Source organism: Pygocentrus nattereri, chromosome 3, assembly GCF_015220715.1.
Source record: "Pygocentrus nattereri isolate fPygNat1 chromosome 3, fPygNat1.pri, whole genome shotgun sequence".
Taxonomy (NCBI): Eukaryota; Metazoa; Chordata; class Actinopteri; order Characiformes; family Serrasalmidae; genus Pygocentrus; species Pygocentrus nattereri.
The window spans coordinates 38154787-38170263 of NC_051213.1; the positions used below are offsets into that span (position 1 = coordinate 38154787).

Sequence of the window (15477 nt, forward strand, 5' to 3'; positions counted from 1 at the left end):
TTATCAGGCAGGGCACAGTGAAACAGTGAAAATGTGAGCTATGTGGAATTATTTTATGAGGCACATTAGAAAGCTATTTGTAATCAGCGTTCATGTCAAGGATCTCAGAATACAGGAATACAGCAAAACAACTGAAGCAACAAACAGAAAGACCCTGTGACCTGTAGCCTCAGTTTTTGAAGTGATAAACAATTCACAAACCACAGTCCCAAGAGGAAAGCACAGCTAAAAAATAATGGAATTCACTGCCTCAGATGACCAGCCATTCTCTGTTGTTGAGGACAATGGATTTTAATATGTTTCTGTTTTGTAAACTTATTTATTGTCAAATTTTTCAGTTTTAGTTTTTGGTTTCAGCCTGAATTTTCATTTCATTGTCTTTCTCGTCACTGCAGTTAGAGACTGCAGTCTAAAGATATCAGTATTTTAAAAGGCCAGTGCTGAAGCCATACATAACACAGTTGTATGTAAAAGCATCCCTGCTCAGATGACATGTTTTGTTGGTGTTTTTGTTAACACATCTTCTACAAAGAGCTCATGTCTGCACATTTTAATACACAATTACTGTTTATTTGCTGAATTAAAAAAAAATAGTAAAAACTGAAAATGTTGCCTGTGCAAATTTCAAAATGACGTTTATTTCCAATATGTACAGTAAATAAATGATAATGTGCGGCCCTACTGCCTGAATTTAATCTGACTTTAGTTCCTTGACATCTTCTGCATCTGTATGTGATTTTCTGTTTATGTGTATATGTAGGTCTGAGGAATCAACCCTACATAAGAGCAGACGGTGGCCGACGCAGCACCAAGTGGAAACCAACACAGCAGCTACAAGTGCCCTCAGACATCTCTCTGTAACTCATATGCATCCAGATATACACGGTATTGCAATGTTTTGTATGTTATGCAAACAATAACACAGTTTGCACTATTTAACTCTACAAGGAGCCAAAAAAACAACTGCAAAATCTCATGTCCGAGACGGATGGACAATAATTTTCTTTGCTGCCTGATTTTTAACTCATACTGTATACTCACTGTAAAGTGATCCAAATGCTTGCAAAATTCTATTGTACAAAGAATGTCCTGATGGTGTTTATGTAAATTATTATTTTTTTCATATGGGTATATGCCTACTACTCCTCTTTAATTACTGACTTGAACTAATGGTGATTTTATACCGCTTAGCATGTACATGTAGCAAAAATAAATAAAATATTTAAACATAGATTGTATTTCATTGTGTATATCTGGTATGGGAACATAAAGGGATGTTTAAAAAATGTAAAATATTAAACATTAGTATCACATACTAATACATTCAAATATTCCAATAACTGCATGAGACTTTAGTACAAGATATCCACTTTAATACCCACAAAAAACACGACAAGAATATACAAAACCAACAGTCTCTGGTACATAGATTTTAGCATTAGATTTTTTTCCCCACAAGAGCAGCATTATAATTTCTTCATATAGATATTTTTATATTGGTCAGTGTGCATTCTCACTTTATTGTTATCACAAAAATGTCTTTTTCATTTTGTAAACACTCCACACATTCATTAACATGGATGAGCTATGTCTCCTACAGCTAGCGACATTGCTCATAGTTACAGGACCTCAGTTTGCCCGTTTCAAACAACGTTTTTTGTTACAAGGTTACAGACGACAGTAAAACGGGTCAGATTGACCCACCTACACATATCGAACTATCTTTAACAAAAAAATATTTTCTTTATACAGAATTCAATCTATTTTACACTCAAAAACAGAGCTTACATAGTTGATTCTGCATGCAGACTTTAAGGTATACTGTACATGCAGTTTAGCACTAACATCTCTTTATTTAAAAAAAAGCTTACATACAAATTCACTAAGTTAATATACTGTGATAGCACAGTCTATGTACAGTTAAACCTTTTTTCCCCCACACTTTAGTGTGTTAGTAGTTTTTTTTTTCTCCCATCTTTCACACTTTCATTCAGAGGCCTCTATGTGTGCATTATCAATTGTATATCAACATATCTTAGATTAGAATATTTGCTTATTTGTAGAGATCTATGCCGAGAGAACTGTGCTTCAGCGATGTGCTTCTTTTGTCTTTGCTGGGCAGCACCAACAAAGCAAAACATTGTTTTCAAAGTGCAATAGTAAAAAGAATACGTTTTTCAATTCCAGAAATAACCACTGATACCAAGGGCAAGCAGAACTGGCTCAGTGGTCATTTACCATCTGTTCAATGCACCCATTAAATTGAACTAGTCTGAGTTGGTTAGGGCTACATGTCTAAAATCCACTTCAGAAAAACTAACTGTAATGACTGGATGATAAATGTCACTTAGCAAGTCGCATGTAGTGTGTAAAACATCTTCACGATTGTCTTAGGACACAATATTGACAGAAAACTCCTACATTGTCTACCTTTGTATGTTTAGCTGAACAGAAATATAATGGCAGCTGAACAGAGAGACGTACACAGTCAACATACGAACTGCAACAAAAGATCATACTTCTCAGTAAGACAATGAATGAAAAAAAAAGCATCAAAAAGCCACAATATGATCAACTTTTACTGTTAATAAGTAACAAAACTACTAAAAAATAGTGATTAGCATAGATTTTCTATCCAAACAAACATTATTAGAGAGACCACTTAGATTCTCGCACTACTGGAGCCCATTTAAACGTGGTTATTTCATCTGACTTGTATCTGGATTTAAGGGCTTTGTTGCAAGACACATTATAGTCCATTTTCAAAAATGTTCTTTTTTCCTGCAAGATGTTGTTAGAAGTTGGCGTTTCATATACAAGAAATATCACTGCTATATTATGATTAATACCAACTTTATTAGAGACATCAAAATGCATCTTCCTTTAACATCAGTTGTTGTTCTATGTAGAACTCTTTATATCCAAAATTGTTACAAATGGATATGCAGCATTTAGGAATGACATTGTTTGATTGTAACCTGGTGAGATTTTGACCGTATGCATTTAAACTTGGTGATCAAACATGTCTCTAATTAGTCAGATTCAAATCTGATTTCTTTATGGCATGTAATATGCAAATCTGCTCATATACAGCAAACTGGTTGCTCTGTTGTTCTGCACTTTCCTGTTTTATTCAAAAAATAGTTGCTGCCTCGAAAATCACAAATTTGCATGGTGTTATTTATTTTCGTACACCAGCTATAGAACACCAGAAGAGGGCTCTTTAGAATAATTAGCCTCTTGTTTTAGTCATCATGGTCATGTACCATGTGCATTACAATGTAGGGCTGGACATTTCGGGCAAAATACCTAATTGCAATTACTGTGTGTTGTGAACCCAGAGGCTAAATATCTACTATTTAAACTCTTTGATAATGTTGATAACTTGTTGATAACTGTGATTTATAAAATAAAAATGATTTATATAAAAACTATTCATCTTCCAGCCCTAATAAAATGCAGTGTACTGAGGTGAGATATACTGATGAAGTTTAATCAAACAGGACCTTATTTACATTAGCTTGGTCCACTGAAGGCTTCTTAGTTAAAATTAGAGGAGCTAAACTGGAAATGCAGCAATGCCTCTGTTTAGTGGTGGTAGTGCAAAGGGTGTTTTTACTCATGTGCAGAGCAATAAAGGGGGCGGTGTCACAGTATTAAGAGGGAATTTGGTTGTTGAATGTAGAATTTTAGAGACAGATGCATTTAAATGCATCTCAGACCACCATGTAAAGTGGTTTGAGCGATCCAATTTCATCTTGGTGGCATTTACACCTGCAATTTTAAATGGATATAATCCTGAAATTCAAGACACATGAAACAACCAAATATAAATGGGGTGTTAGTTTTGAACACTGTAATCAAATGCACATGTCACTTGGCAGGTGAACGGACTTTTCCAAATGTTTCAGTTTCTCAGACCTTGTCAGTACAATCCTCTCATTCAAAAGTATAAAAATACAAAAGACTCTTAACTGTAGGAAATACTATATTCCATAAACACCTTTTGGTATTAAATAACTATCACAATTATTCACGGTTACTTAGCTTTTTTATTTTTTTCATGTGGTGCTATGGATCTATATAGCAGAATATAGTGAAGTCTCTTATTAAGTGCTATATGATTATTACTTTTTCTGCTTTTTTTTTAAGATTCATCCATGTGACGTACAGTTTGGCCACTCTCCACATGAATAACCTTTGTTCACTTTACTGGGAATCAGTACCTGCATATAGTTACAGCATTAATGTACCGTATGATGTTATTTTATTGTACATATATTGATACTTACATTGTTACATTTAGCAAAAATCTGACCTTATTTAAACTTACCCTAACGCACTACACATATTGTAAGACATGCAAGCTTGACGTTCAGTATCTTACTCAGGGTCCACTGTGTCCATCATCCTCATGGACTTCTGTCACCTTCTGCTTGGTATAATCACCTAAGATAGGATCAGATCTCAGGGGAGGAGAGAGCGAAGGACAGTGATTGGCTATAAATGATGCCAGCCAACATGCCAGAGGAAGAGAGAGAGAGAGAGAGAGAGAGAGAGAGAGAGAGACAAAGAGAGGGAGAGGCTGTGACTGGCCACAGAGAGGTAACGGGGCAAAAGGGATATGGAAGTTGGTTGTATTTGCAAAGAGGGTCATGCCTTATCTTTTAGACATGTATAGAGTGTGTCAGAATGCAGTGGTCAAGTAGGGCAGGCCCGAGGAACGCAAGAACAAGAAGACCCAGCATGATGAAGTCATTTAAGTTCAACTACATTAGAAATGAGCACAATTAAATCTGGACCTTTTCTGTTCTATGGTGCATGTAGAACTGTATTCTAATGCATGCCTAAAGGGTCTCCAGCGTTTTTTTTCCTGACACACTGCCCGAAGAATATGCAATGTAACCCTCCTAGCATTCTGAGGGAATTATAAAATGAGCTATGCTTGTGCTGAGCCATATTTCTGCCTGATGGGTAGTTAAAAACAAACACGTTGTCCTAGTTTGGCCTTTGAATATCAGTCAGGCAAATGGAAGAATGAGGATTAATCAGGAAAAAGTGCAAGCATGAAGCAAGCAAGTCAGGAGAGGCAAGTGAGGAAAAAAAGAAGAAAGAAGCAGAATGTTAACTGGATTTTACTTTAAAGACTGATTTCTCTGATGTGCAATCAGAAACACTTAGAAATGCACTGGGTCAAACTGAGTTTTTTCAGTCTAGTCCACACTTTGTTCTAGCTCCCAAACACACCTGAGCCTGGTAATCAAGATGATAGGCTGGAATCATAACCCCTGGCGGCAAAGGGTCTATACAGTATGTACAGTACTGTGGAAAAGTCTTATGCACCTAAACACATTTTAACCATTTATTTTGTCAACTTTATTTAACTAAAGAAAGCACTGATTAGCCAAACCAGGTACTGGGCTTCCTTGAGCAGAGGCTTGCAAATGGTTCAACCAGCACTATGACATACGGAAAAACACTACTTACTGTATTAATGTTATTGGCCTTCATTTTAAAATGTTTTTTCTGAGTAAATAAATGCTTACTGCACAAATAAATACCTTTATCATTCTTATTTTGTCAGGTGCCTAAAACTTTTGCACAGTACTAAATGTTACACCCACCTCCCCTTTATTCTTACTAATGCATTATAGTGAGCACAGATCATGTGGCAGCCCTTCAGTATTTCAGCCAGCTCAGCTGTGCTTTTAGAAGGAAACTTGTTATAATTTTTTTTTCCACCCTGAAGTAAAAGCTAACATTTGTTCCTCAGAAATACCTTGACCCTAAACAAGCATGAGTGAGGCTCTAAACTCCTCTATCTGGCATCAGATCAAACTACAGTTTTACCTGTAAAGATATTATGCTAGCTTGCCCCAGAAACTGCCTAGAGAGAAATTTCTGTGACAGCACCATACAAAACTGGGTTCACTTGAGGCAAACGCTAAGAACAGTCATTTCTCAAGGGAATTTAAGCATCTGCTTTTGGAAATGTCTTGCAAAAAGCTGCTAAATTCAACACCCAACACTTTTTACATATTCTTCTGATCATTATTTTTGATATGAAACATTTTTTCTACTTTATTCATGTCCACTTCTCCCTCTTTTCTTTTCTTGGCTTATCCACTGAGGGAACTTTTTTTAAACCGTTAATCAGTGAAGTGACTTTCCTTCAGACTTAGAGTATTTTCTTTTCAACACTGTCTCAGTCTGCCGTATCTGCCAGTTTATATGAAGATCATAGTGGTAGAATTAAGAGGCAAAGGTGTTTATACAGCCATGTAATCACAAACACACACATTAGTCAGTATGTGGCAGATAAAAAAAAAAAAAAACAATTGGCAAAGGCCAAAATCCCCATTGCAGGCACATACAGACACTAATCAAGCCCTTCCTGGTGTTTGGGAATTACAAACCATTTGACCCTTCATGAATAAAACATCTCTTTAGCCATTTTATCTCCACAGGCATCTGCTTAACTGTCACAGAGGTTTACACATCAGGCTACTTTCTAAGCCAAAACCGCAGACAGTCAGAGGGGTCACCAGACAGCGATCTTGAATTTACTGCAAGGAGTCCTATTGAGCTACAAGACCAGATAAAGATGCTTTGCTGGGAAGGGGCGGTGCACGGGCATCCTAGTGTGCCAAATTAGCCTGACCTTTGGCTGAACACAAAGCAGAAGCTGTCTGGTTCTAACAGCTGTCTGACAGATGGGTGGCAAATATGCCCTGCTGTGGGTCAGTCTATGGTGGTCACAGCACTCAGCATAGTGACTGGGCTGATGGCTGGCTAGGTCACTGAGAACTGCCATTCCAAATTAGACTGGGAAATCTAGATAACTGTTAGACTGGGGAAATCTAGATGACTGTTAATCAGGCCCTTAGTTAGCAATAACAACTCCTGTATATTTTTCCAAGCACAGTTTAAGATGTTTGCACAAATTATTTATGAATGCTAATAATATGTCTAATTATTAATGAAGCCAATATAAAAATCAATTAGTCAGTTAAATTAAATTAGTCATTTTGCATAGCAGGTATGTATTTTGACATCAAAGTATGCTGGTGTGATTTGTCGGTCTAAACTATGCAAAATCTAACTGCAAGATGCAGCAGTTTCTAGCCCTGCAAGAAACAAAAGAAGAAGAATAGTGGGTTTATCAGCCCGCCCCCCCCCATATCAAGCAGGGATGAAATATGTGTGATGTCAGTCATATCAAGAAACTGCAAATCAGCACTAACATGAACTGATTTTACCCATCTCGTTCCCCCACCTTACTCCGTATGGCTAGGAAGGGGCTTTTAACTCCTTTGCAAGCCTGGGGTGAAAATGGAAAGTTGAAATTGTGAAATGAGTCGCAGACTTTGCACAGTACTGCATTCACAATAATTATTGTGCCAACAGCCAAACCTGTAACCACAGCGATAGGAGGAGATCAGGGTTTTAAAAAAAAAAAAGTGTACGTGTTGCAGAAATCACATTAACTAGAAAGTTACCAGTGTGTGTGTGTGTGTGTGTGTGGATGTGCATGTCTCATGGAGACGGTGTGGTAGATGGACAACAACAAACTACATATTCCATTCTTTTCATCAGAACCACAGCAAGCTTTCCGCTTACTCCTGTGTTCTGCTGAATACTCCATCAAGAGTTTACTTTTCCCAACTTTTAAAAAAAAATTTCTGTTGATCACAGCAGTGGAATACACTGGATGTTGATTTTTTTGGGGAGCCATTGGAGACACACACATCTCGTTCTTGAATTCCAAACTAACTCAGTATTATGCAACAGTGATAAAAGAGTATGGACCTTTTTTGTCTTTAAATAAGCAATCTAAACTGCTGAAGCTCTCTTCTGATAGTCATCAATTTTTGCTGGTAACACAGTCACCATGGCAATGTTTGCAGGGCTTCATGCCATCATCAGCTGAGCACCACTCAGCACTGCAGTTAATGTAAACATATCAGATGAAGAGGACACTGACAGGGAAAGACAGAGAGCAGCAGACTCAATAACAGTTGAATAACTGAACTGATGATGTGGCAGTGAGTGGAAAAATAATCATGTGCTAAGCAAAGTGGAAGCATGTGAACTAAGCATTCTTATTTGTACACTATTGTGCTATGCTAAATATTTTCCCAAGGTTGGCAGGTCTGCCTTTAAAATCTGTCAAAATATTATCACACATGAATATTCACCAAATTTAACTGCAGTGTTTACAAATGACAGACCATGTAGAGCCTTCACACTCTTCTGAATCTTCACAATTGTCTTTTAAGTCATTTTAGTTATCCTTTTAGTGGTGCCTGATTACAGTTTGGAGGCACCAACTAGCAAGACCCTTATGTCCCAGAGACATCACTATAATGAGGTTGACAACCACCAACTAGCCTAATTCATTGTAGCTTCCTGAGAAAAATGGAAAATTTAAACGTGACACAATTGCTGACCTTGGATTTAACTGCCTAGTTAACAAAGGATAACACAGCAATTAACAAGGGGTTTACCAAAATTACAGCATTAGACGTCTTGGGTGAATGGTCAAAGACTGTGAAGACTTTCTTGTTGTTTCAGCACAGTACTGAAACTTTTCTTTACTAGGGTCAACGTTACTATGTACATGAACTAGTTAGCATAACTAATAAGCTGGAGTTTTAGACTGTGTTTACTTCTTTGTAGAGCCAGTGTACAGCCATGATGGTATGTGACCAATAGTGGCTTGCAGCCATTGTTATGGTAATAGCGGCTGACAAATGGAGAGCTTTGTCTGTTACTTTTATTGATGTTCCTGTTTAAGGTGAAAAAAGTCACGAGGATGCAAGAAATCACTGCCTTTGGGTTCATCCTGTATTATAAGACCACAAGATGACTGATATTTCATTGGCATCAAAGGATATTTCTTTTTAGCAGAATCTGCCTCCTTAACTATGCCCCTGCCCTGCACTCTCCAAAATGAATTCTTAAAAGGTTCTTTTATGGGGGATCTTTTATTCTGAAGAGAACCATTCTACGATAACAATAAGATGTGAAGATTTGTGGAAGACTTGGTAAGACTTGGCATCGGTGCAGTAGGAAAGCACCATCATCACATCCATCATAGTCCCTGCACTGAGAACCACAGAATCACTAAGATCCCTAAAAGGTATGTAACACAATACCTTGTGTTTTATGTATTACATGACTTTATATTTTAGGTGATTTTCCAGCGCGATTTTCCAAAGGTCAAAATAAGTAAAACGTCCCAGGCGACCTGCTTTTTAGAAACATTAAAAGGTATTTGACTGAAACCAATCAAATTGAAGAATGGCAGTGTTGGCAAGTGCAACCTCTGTCTAGTGATGGATTGTTAATCCACCTTGTCTGGTCACTTAAGAGCTTGGAAATGCTTCTTTGTGACAAATAACTATCAAAGCACTTCGACTTCCATAATCTAACTGCTAAGTAGAAAGTGATTGGCAGGAGGAGCTCTCTCTTTTGACTTTCCTGTCTGTGTCCAATCAAAGGAGACCACCTATACAAACATATTTACTTCTACAAGTACAGCACATCCACATTCAAGATATTTGACGTGGGCTTTGCAATTTGATATTGGATCATATCAACTTGTCTTTTTAGTTCTATTTCATAGTGCGTAGCTCCTTTCACCGTGCTATCATCCAAACAGAAAGGATTTGAGTGCTGTCATGACATCGCTAATTGAGAGACCCCTTCCTGTTCATTCTCTGAGTGTCAGTTTGTCCTTGGATCAGTTATGGGGGAATAACCAGGCCCAGCGGACTGCATTGAGCCGGCTAGCTGTGCAGCTCACAGCTAGCTAATGGCCTAAAGATTATTCCTGCAGGAAGGAGAGAAAGAGAGGCTGGCCCAAATGTTAACTGGAGAGAAATGAAACCTCACTGTCTTATCTCTGTCTTCCTCCTTTTCATGTTTTCATTCTCTTACTCCTTCCCTCAGGGCTTCCATGCACCCTCGTACTCTCTCTCTCACTTTTGCTCCCCCATTTCTTTGGGCTGGATTGAGGAAAGAGCCGTGACTTTGCAAAGCTGCCCTCATAGATAAGAGTCACCCAAGAGACTCTGGAGTGCTTCCTCATCTCTAGAGTGCTTTGCCTTTTTATCTCCCCAAGGTCTTCAGCTGTGGTTCTTTAACCAGCCTTGCTATTTTTCTTTAAATCAGAAGTTCTTTACTAAATACCACTTTTTACTGTTCGATCTTTTTGATAGTTTAATCTTAACAGTGCTTACATTTTACAGTATAGACTTTTTTCCCTTTTTGTTTTTCTATCTTAACAAGGTCTTAAAGACTATCAAAGCTAGCTTTGGGTAAAACACTGCTAATACTGGGTTGCATGGATTTGTTATTCTTATTTGCCAAAAAACAAGGTGCTGTTCCTCTGGTCCTGCTCACCCTCGTCTGCATGTTCAATGCCCCGAAGGGTGTGACAAATAAGATAAGGTCATAGAGCATCTAGGCCTGATGATGCACCTGCAATGAGGACTGAGTGGGTGCAGAATCACTTTGAGTCATATCCAACCACCAAAGATATGGGTGAATAGAAGAGTACTGTATTTCTTGTGGAACCAATACAAATCTCAGTTTTGTCGCTATTGCTGAAATAATGCCTTACAGATTTCAGAGCACAATGGAAAGAGCTGTGTGTTTGCAGGAGCCAGAATGGAAGGTGGAACGCAAACAGGGCTTTTTTAGCTGTAGTAACAACAGCAAGATGCCAAACAAGCCTTTGGGGTAATGCACATGTTTACGAAAATTAAATGTCAAGCTGCCGTACTGGACCCAGCCTTGTTGGACTGCAATCAGAGATAAGTGCAGAAAATGACAAAGAGGCAGTACATTAAGTGAAGAATGTGGCACTACCCTCCATCTTTGAGGAACTGGCAGATATAAGCAGATATGAAGATGTAAGAGCGCAGCTCCCATGAGCTGTGACCATGTGATTACATTAGCATGCAATGCTTCTGTTTTGGAAGAATATGGAGGAAGGAAGAAATCAAATTCCACACTACAAGAGGCAAGACAGCAAACATGAGGCAGGATAGACAGATGGGGCATGTTGAAACCCCCTGCAGAGAGGTAGACATCGCAATGTTGCACGCACCAATGCAGCACACACTCGTGTGTCGCAGCATATGTGGAGCAGCTGCGATGGTCGCTGGCAGGTTGCTGACTCAAGACGGGTTAGCAACAGAGTCCATACACAGCAGCTAACAGAACCACTGGTGCGCGACTGCTACCAAGACAGGTAATATTTAGCTTCTGGCTTTACCGGTGACACTTATCTGCTACTGAAATAATTACTGCTTAGCTGTCAAACAGACTTAGCTGCTAGCAAACCAGATAGCTAGCTTTATGAGCAATGCTCAGCTGCTGCTGAAATTCAGCCATGAGCTTCACAGGTAATAGTCATCAACTAGAGCAGCAGTTCTCGCTAGGCTGGTAGCGTAGCAGTTAGCGGCAGGCGAGGCTCAGTTCTGGCTCAGGACTGGAGGTTCAGGTCAAGTGGTGAGGGACAACGATGGCTAACTGCGGTGGTGGGCGGGGAAGGGGCGCAGCCACTGTTAGAAGTGGAATACCTGCTGCTGGCCCTGCTGGAGTTTGGGGAAGTCCTCACGCTGCTTCCTGTTCTTCCGCTCCAGGCTGCTCTGCTGCAGGTGCTTCAGGCGGGACGCTGCTGACGACGATGCCAGTTTGGCGGACCCAGGAGGGGTACCGGCAGACTGCACAGTGAGAGAGGGCAGAATGAGAGAAGGGTTGGTATTAACAAAATATCATTAAAATGAGCTGTGTCCTATTTGCCTTGCTGAAAGACAAAGAGCAAAGGTAGCCAGTGGGAAAAACAAAGAGAATTATTAGAAGATATAAGGTAAGAAAGAGAGGGTATAGGGAAGAGCATGGCGTGTAGATTGTCACCCAGTGTGTGTTAAAATTGACATTTGATTCTTTCCCCCCTCTCTCTTCCTACATGCACTTCTGTTATGACAGACACACAGGGCACAGGGGGAGCTCCCCGTAGCATATTACTGCTTTCTGTGAACAACAGAAAGCACACACTTCATGCTCTGCACGCCCACTCGCAAGCTGTCTAAACACTTACACTGGCATTCCTGTAAATTACCCCAGCCAGCAAGAAAGCAATGAAAACACTCTTAAATGAACCGCCCAAGCTATATCAATCCAGACGAGCAATTAAGTAGCAGTTTAGCAAATGTTACAGGGCCAATTTCCCAGACTCAGATTAAACCTAAGCCTGGGCTAAAAGGGATTGCTCAAAAAAATGATATTGATAAAAATAAGACAAGACAAATCTGGCTCTTAAAGTTAAAATCCATGGTCTGAAAGTACAGCGACACAGACATTGTGGCACCCCCATTATGTGCTATAAACAGTCAATAACAGTTAAAAGTAGCTAATATGAGCTTATGAACACGATGAATATAGGATTATAAATCACTTTTTTATTCTGGAAAGAAATGGCAAATGCTTGTGGCAGACCAATATAATCAATCAAAATGTGATTTTAGATAAAACAGTTAGATTTTAGGCTATTTAAAACAAATCAATTAATGATAAAAAGCCCTCTGCTCTCTAGACAGGTTGTACCCGTATGAATATTAAAACATAGTTTGGACCAATGGTATAGGTGGCACAAGGATGTAGCATTGCTGGAACTCCCTCGTACCATAAAAATGACGTTAACCATAAAACAACAAAATAAATAATAGCTGTGTTGTAAAGAGGACACGGAGTCGATGCAGAAACAGTAGCAGCCTTGCAATGCTGGTGTTTTGTGTTGGCTAACAGGAGAAGCTCCTGTTCTAAAGACTCTGTGCTCATTTGAATCGATTCACTGGCACTGTTTTTGTCTGCTTAGTGCCACAGATACAACTGACCTACAACAGCCTCATTACAAACTGTAACTGCACACCAAAGAGAGATGGAGAGAAAGTGAGAGAGGAAGAGTGCAAGTTTATAGCTTGAGTTGTAAGAACAGAGCACCAGTTCTCAAAGGAAAGAAGAAGGAATGGGTGTCGACCCCAGAGTAAGAGAGGCTTGGAGGGTCTAGCTAATGTGTTACCTCTCTCCACAGAGAGCTGATGGTCCACTGACCCAGACAGGGAGAACTGCTGGTGTGACCAGAGGGTCGTGGGAGAGTGCTGGGCTTGGGAGTCATGGTCACCTTTACTGGTGCACGCTGGAAGATCTGCCACAAGAGTGTGTATGGATGCGTACGTGGAGAAATTGACATGATTAGTTTGTCTTCTGCTTTGCCACATGTTATACTGGCCTGTCCAAAAGCAATTCGGACTGAGCACATGCTGCTAACAAAAGCACTCAAAGTTTCAGCTCCTGCATGAGGTAGTAAAACTCTAAGCACCTTCTCAGACAAAAAAATAATTGCAGAACGCTTGCATTTTCCTGTTGTATATCTGCAATGGCCCTTTGGCTCTCTTAGTACCAGCCAAACTGTTTAACACTGTTATGTATTTCATATATATATATATATATGTTTCTATACATAGTTTATATAATGAACAGTAGTATATAAAAATACGGTAACACTTTATTTGAAGGCTACCTACATAAGGACTTCATGACGCATTCATAAGCACTGAATAATGTGTTTATGAAGCACTACTTGAACATTTATTAAGTGCTTATGTCGGTTCTTGCAACCTGACATAAGATGTTTTGTGAAATAAATGACATTGTAGTGACATAATAAAAATAAACATTAAACATATTTACAGCACTAAACATATTTAAACCCTATACATAACTATTTATGTCAGCATTCTTAAGACGTCATTGTACTGATATCAGGTTAAATATGCCTGGAAACCACCCCCTCTTCGCTCCATGGCATGGATAAGATGACTGATGCAATTATGTATAGTGTTTTAAATATGTTTAGTGCTGTAAATATGTTCAACGTTTATTCTTATTATGTCCGTACAATGTCATTTATTTCATAAAACATCTTATGTCAGGTTGCGAGAACTGACATAAGCACTTAATAAATGTTCAAGTAGTGCTTCATAAACACATTATTCAGTGCTTATGAATGTGTTATGAAGCCCTTATGTAGGTAGCCTTCAAATAAAGTGTTGTCAAAAATACATTACTTCATACTTCATAGTATGTCTCCACTGTTGTAGCAAATAGTGAGGGTAATGAAAACTCTTTCTATGACAAGGTGTGTCCAAACTTTTCACTTGTACTATTTGTCACATTTCCATTCTGCACATTTTGTCCATATTTTACCTCAAGCTCTGCCATGATTTTCTCATCCTCATCTTCATCCTCTTTCATCCCAGAGGCTGCGATAACTGGTGGTGTGGAGGAAGGGCGGGGCCCATCCGAAGTGGAAGGTCTTCTGAGTTTGATGGGTAGCGTCTGAGATGGAGTCTGTGCGTCTGGTTCCTCGCAGTTTTCACTTTTCTCCAGTTTCTGCAGGGACAGCGCAGGTGTGCCAGTTAGGGGTGAACGTGTGTGAGGGTTTGTGTAAATGAGCATGTCTGTGAGCATGTTTGTGCATGTGTATTACACTTGTGAGAAAGAGTGTGAAATAAGCATTTATTTGCTCCTTGGGGGCATGTTGGTTTTTACAGACATAGGAGGTGTTTATTATGACGACACTTTATCAGAAACCCCTACCGTAGCTCCACCTTGCAATCTTACTATTCACAAAGGGCAGGTCTAGCTGCACATTTTCACTTCAGTCAGGCAAAAGCACACCTGATTCCACTTGTTTAATCAGTTGGTCTCAGTTTTCGAACAATCATCAGTGACCAAGTTCTGAATCACTCTTGGATGTTTTTCTTTTAGTGGACCACTCTCAATCAGTGGAATGTGTAAAAAACCTGACAACATTGCTGATACACTCATACCAGCACCACACCAAACCAGTACCATACCACTACCATCTCAGTGTTACTGCGGTGTTGACAGTGGTCCACCATTTAAATGATATCTGTTCAACAAGGGTCCTATGGTCAGAAACTGGCCAGAATGGCACAACCATCAGGAAATGCTAAATCCATGAGCTAAATCCATAGCCAGCCATGGTTGAGAGTCCCTCTACCTCCAGAAAAAGTAAATTCATGCCCTTGCCCTCCCAGCTTGGCAGTACCATGTAAAGACCTAGCTAGCAACAAAATGTGGGAGAATGTAGGAGTTAAAAAAGACCAAAATGGGGGGTGGCTGATAATTTGTGCAGCTGCAATACACCTTTATAGTGGATATCTAGCTTAAGTGGACACTGAACAGAAATACAAGGTAGGAGTTTCTAATAAAGTGGACATTTTGAGCATCTTTTGAGTTACACTAACAACAATATTTAAATAATAAGCAATGTTCTCATAATAATACTGAAATGCCATTCTATATTTTTTACAAAACAAATAATGGAATAGAAATAAAGGCCTATTTCAAATTACACTTAAACCGTGGGCTCAAATA

At 39.2% G+C, this 15477-nt stretch overlaps 2 protein-coding genes across 11 annotated transcripts in view; one reads left to right on the forward strand and one right to left on the reverse strand.

Moving 5' to 3' along the window:
* The window catches only part of fmnl1b (formin-like 1b), a 63777-nt gene extending 62578 nt beyond the window's left edge, over window positions 1-1199 (forward strand). For all 3 annotated transcript variants that reach the window (XM_017700748.2, XM_017700750.2, XM_017700749.2), the window contains one exon: window positions 761-1199. In XM_017700748.2, the coding sequence (XP_017556237.1) occupies window positions 761-861 (101 nt within the window). In that variant the 3' untranslated portion in view covers window positions 862-1199. The remainder of the gene's footprint in view (window positions 1-760) is intronic.
* A 157-nt stretch (window positions 1200-1356) lies between these two features.
* Window positions 1357-15477, reverse strand: part of zgc:114120 (uncharacterized protein LOC619267 homolog) — a 111995-nt gene continuing 97874 nt past the window's right edge. For all 8 annotated transcript variants that reach the window (XM_037536734.1, XM_037536735.1, XM_017700747.2 and 5 more), the window contains 3 exons: window positions 14281-14466; window positions 11592-11735; window positions 1357-4500 (listed from right to left, as the gene is read on the reverse strand). In XM_037536734.1, coding sequence (XP_037392631.1) covers window positions 4468-4500; window positions 11592-11735; window positions 14281-14466 — 363 coding nt within the window. In that variant the 3' untranslated portion in view covers window positions 1357-4467. The remainder of the gene's footprint in view (window positions 4501-11591; window positions 11736-14280; window positions 14467-15477) is intronic.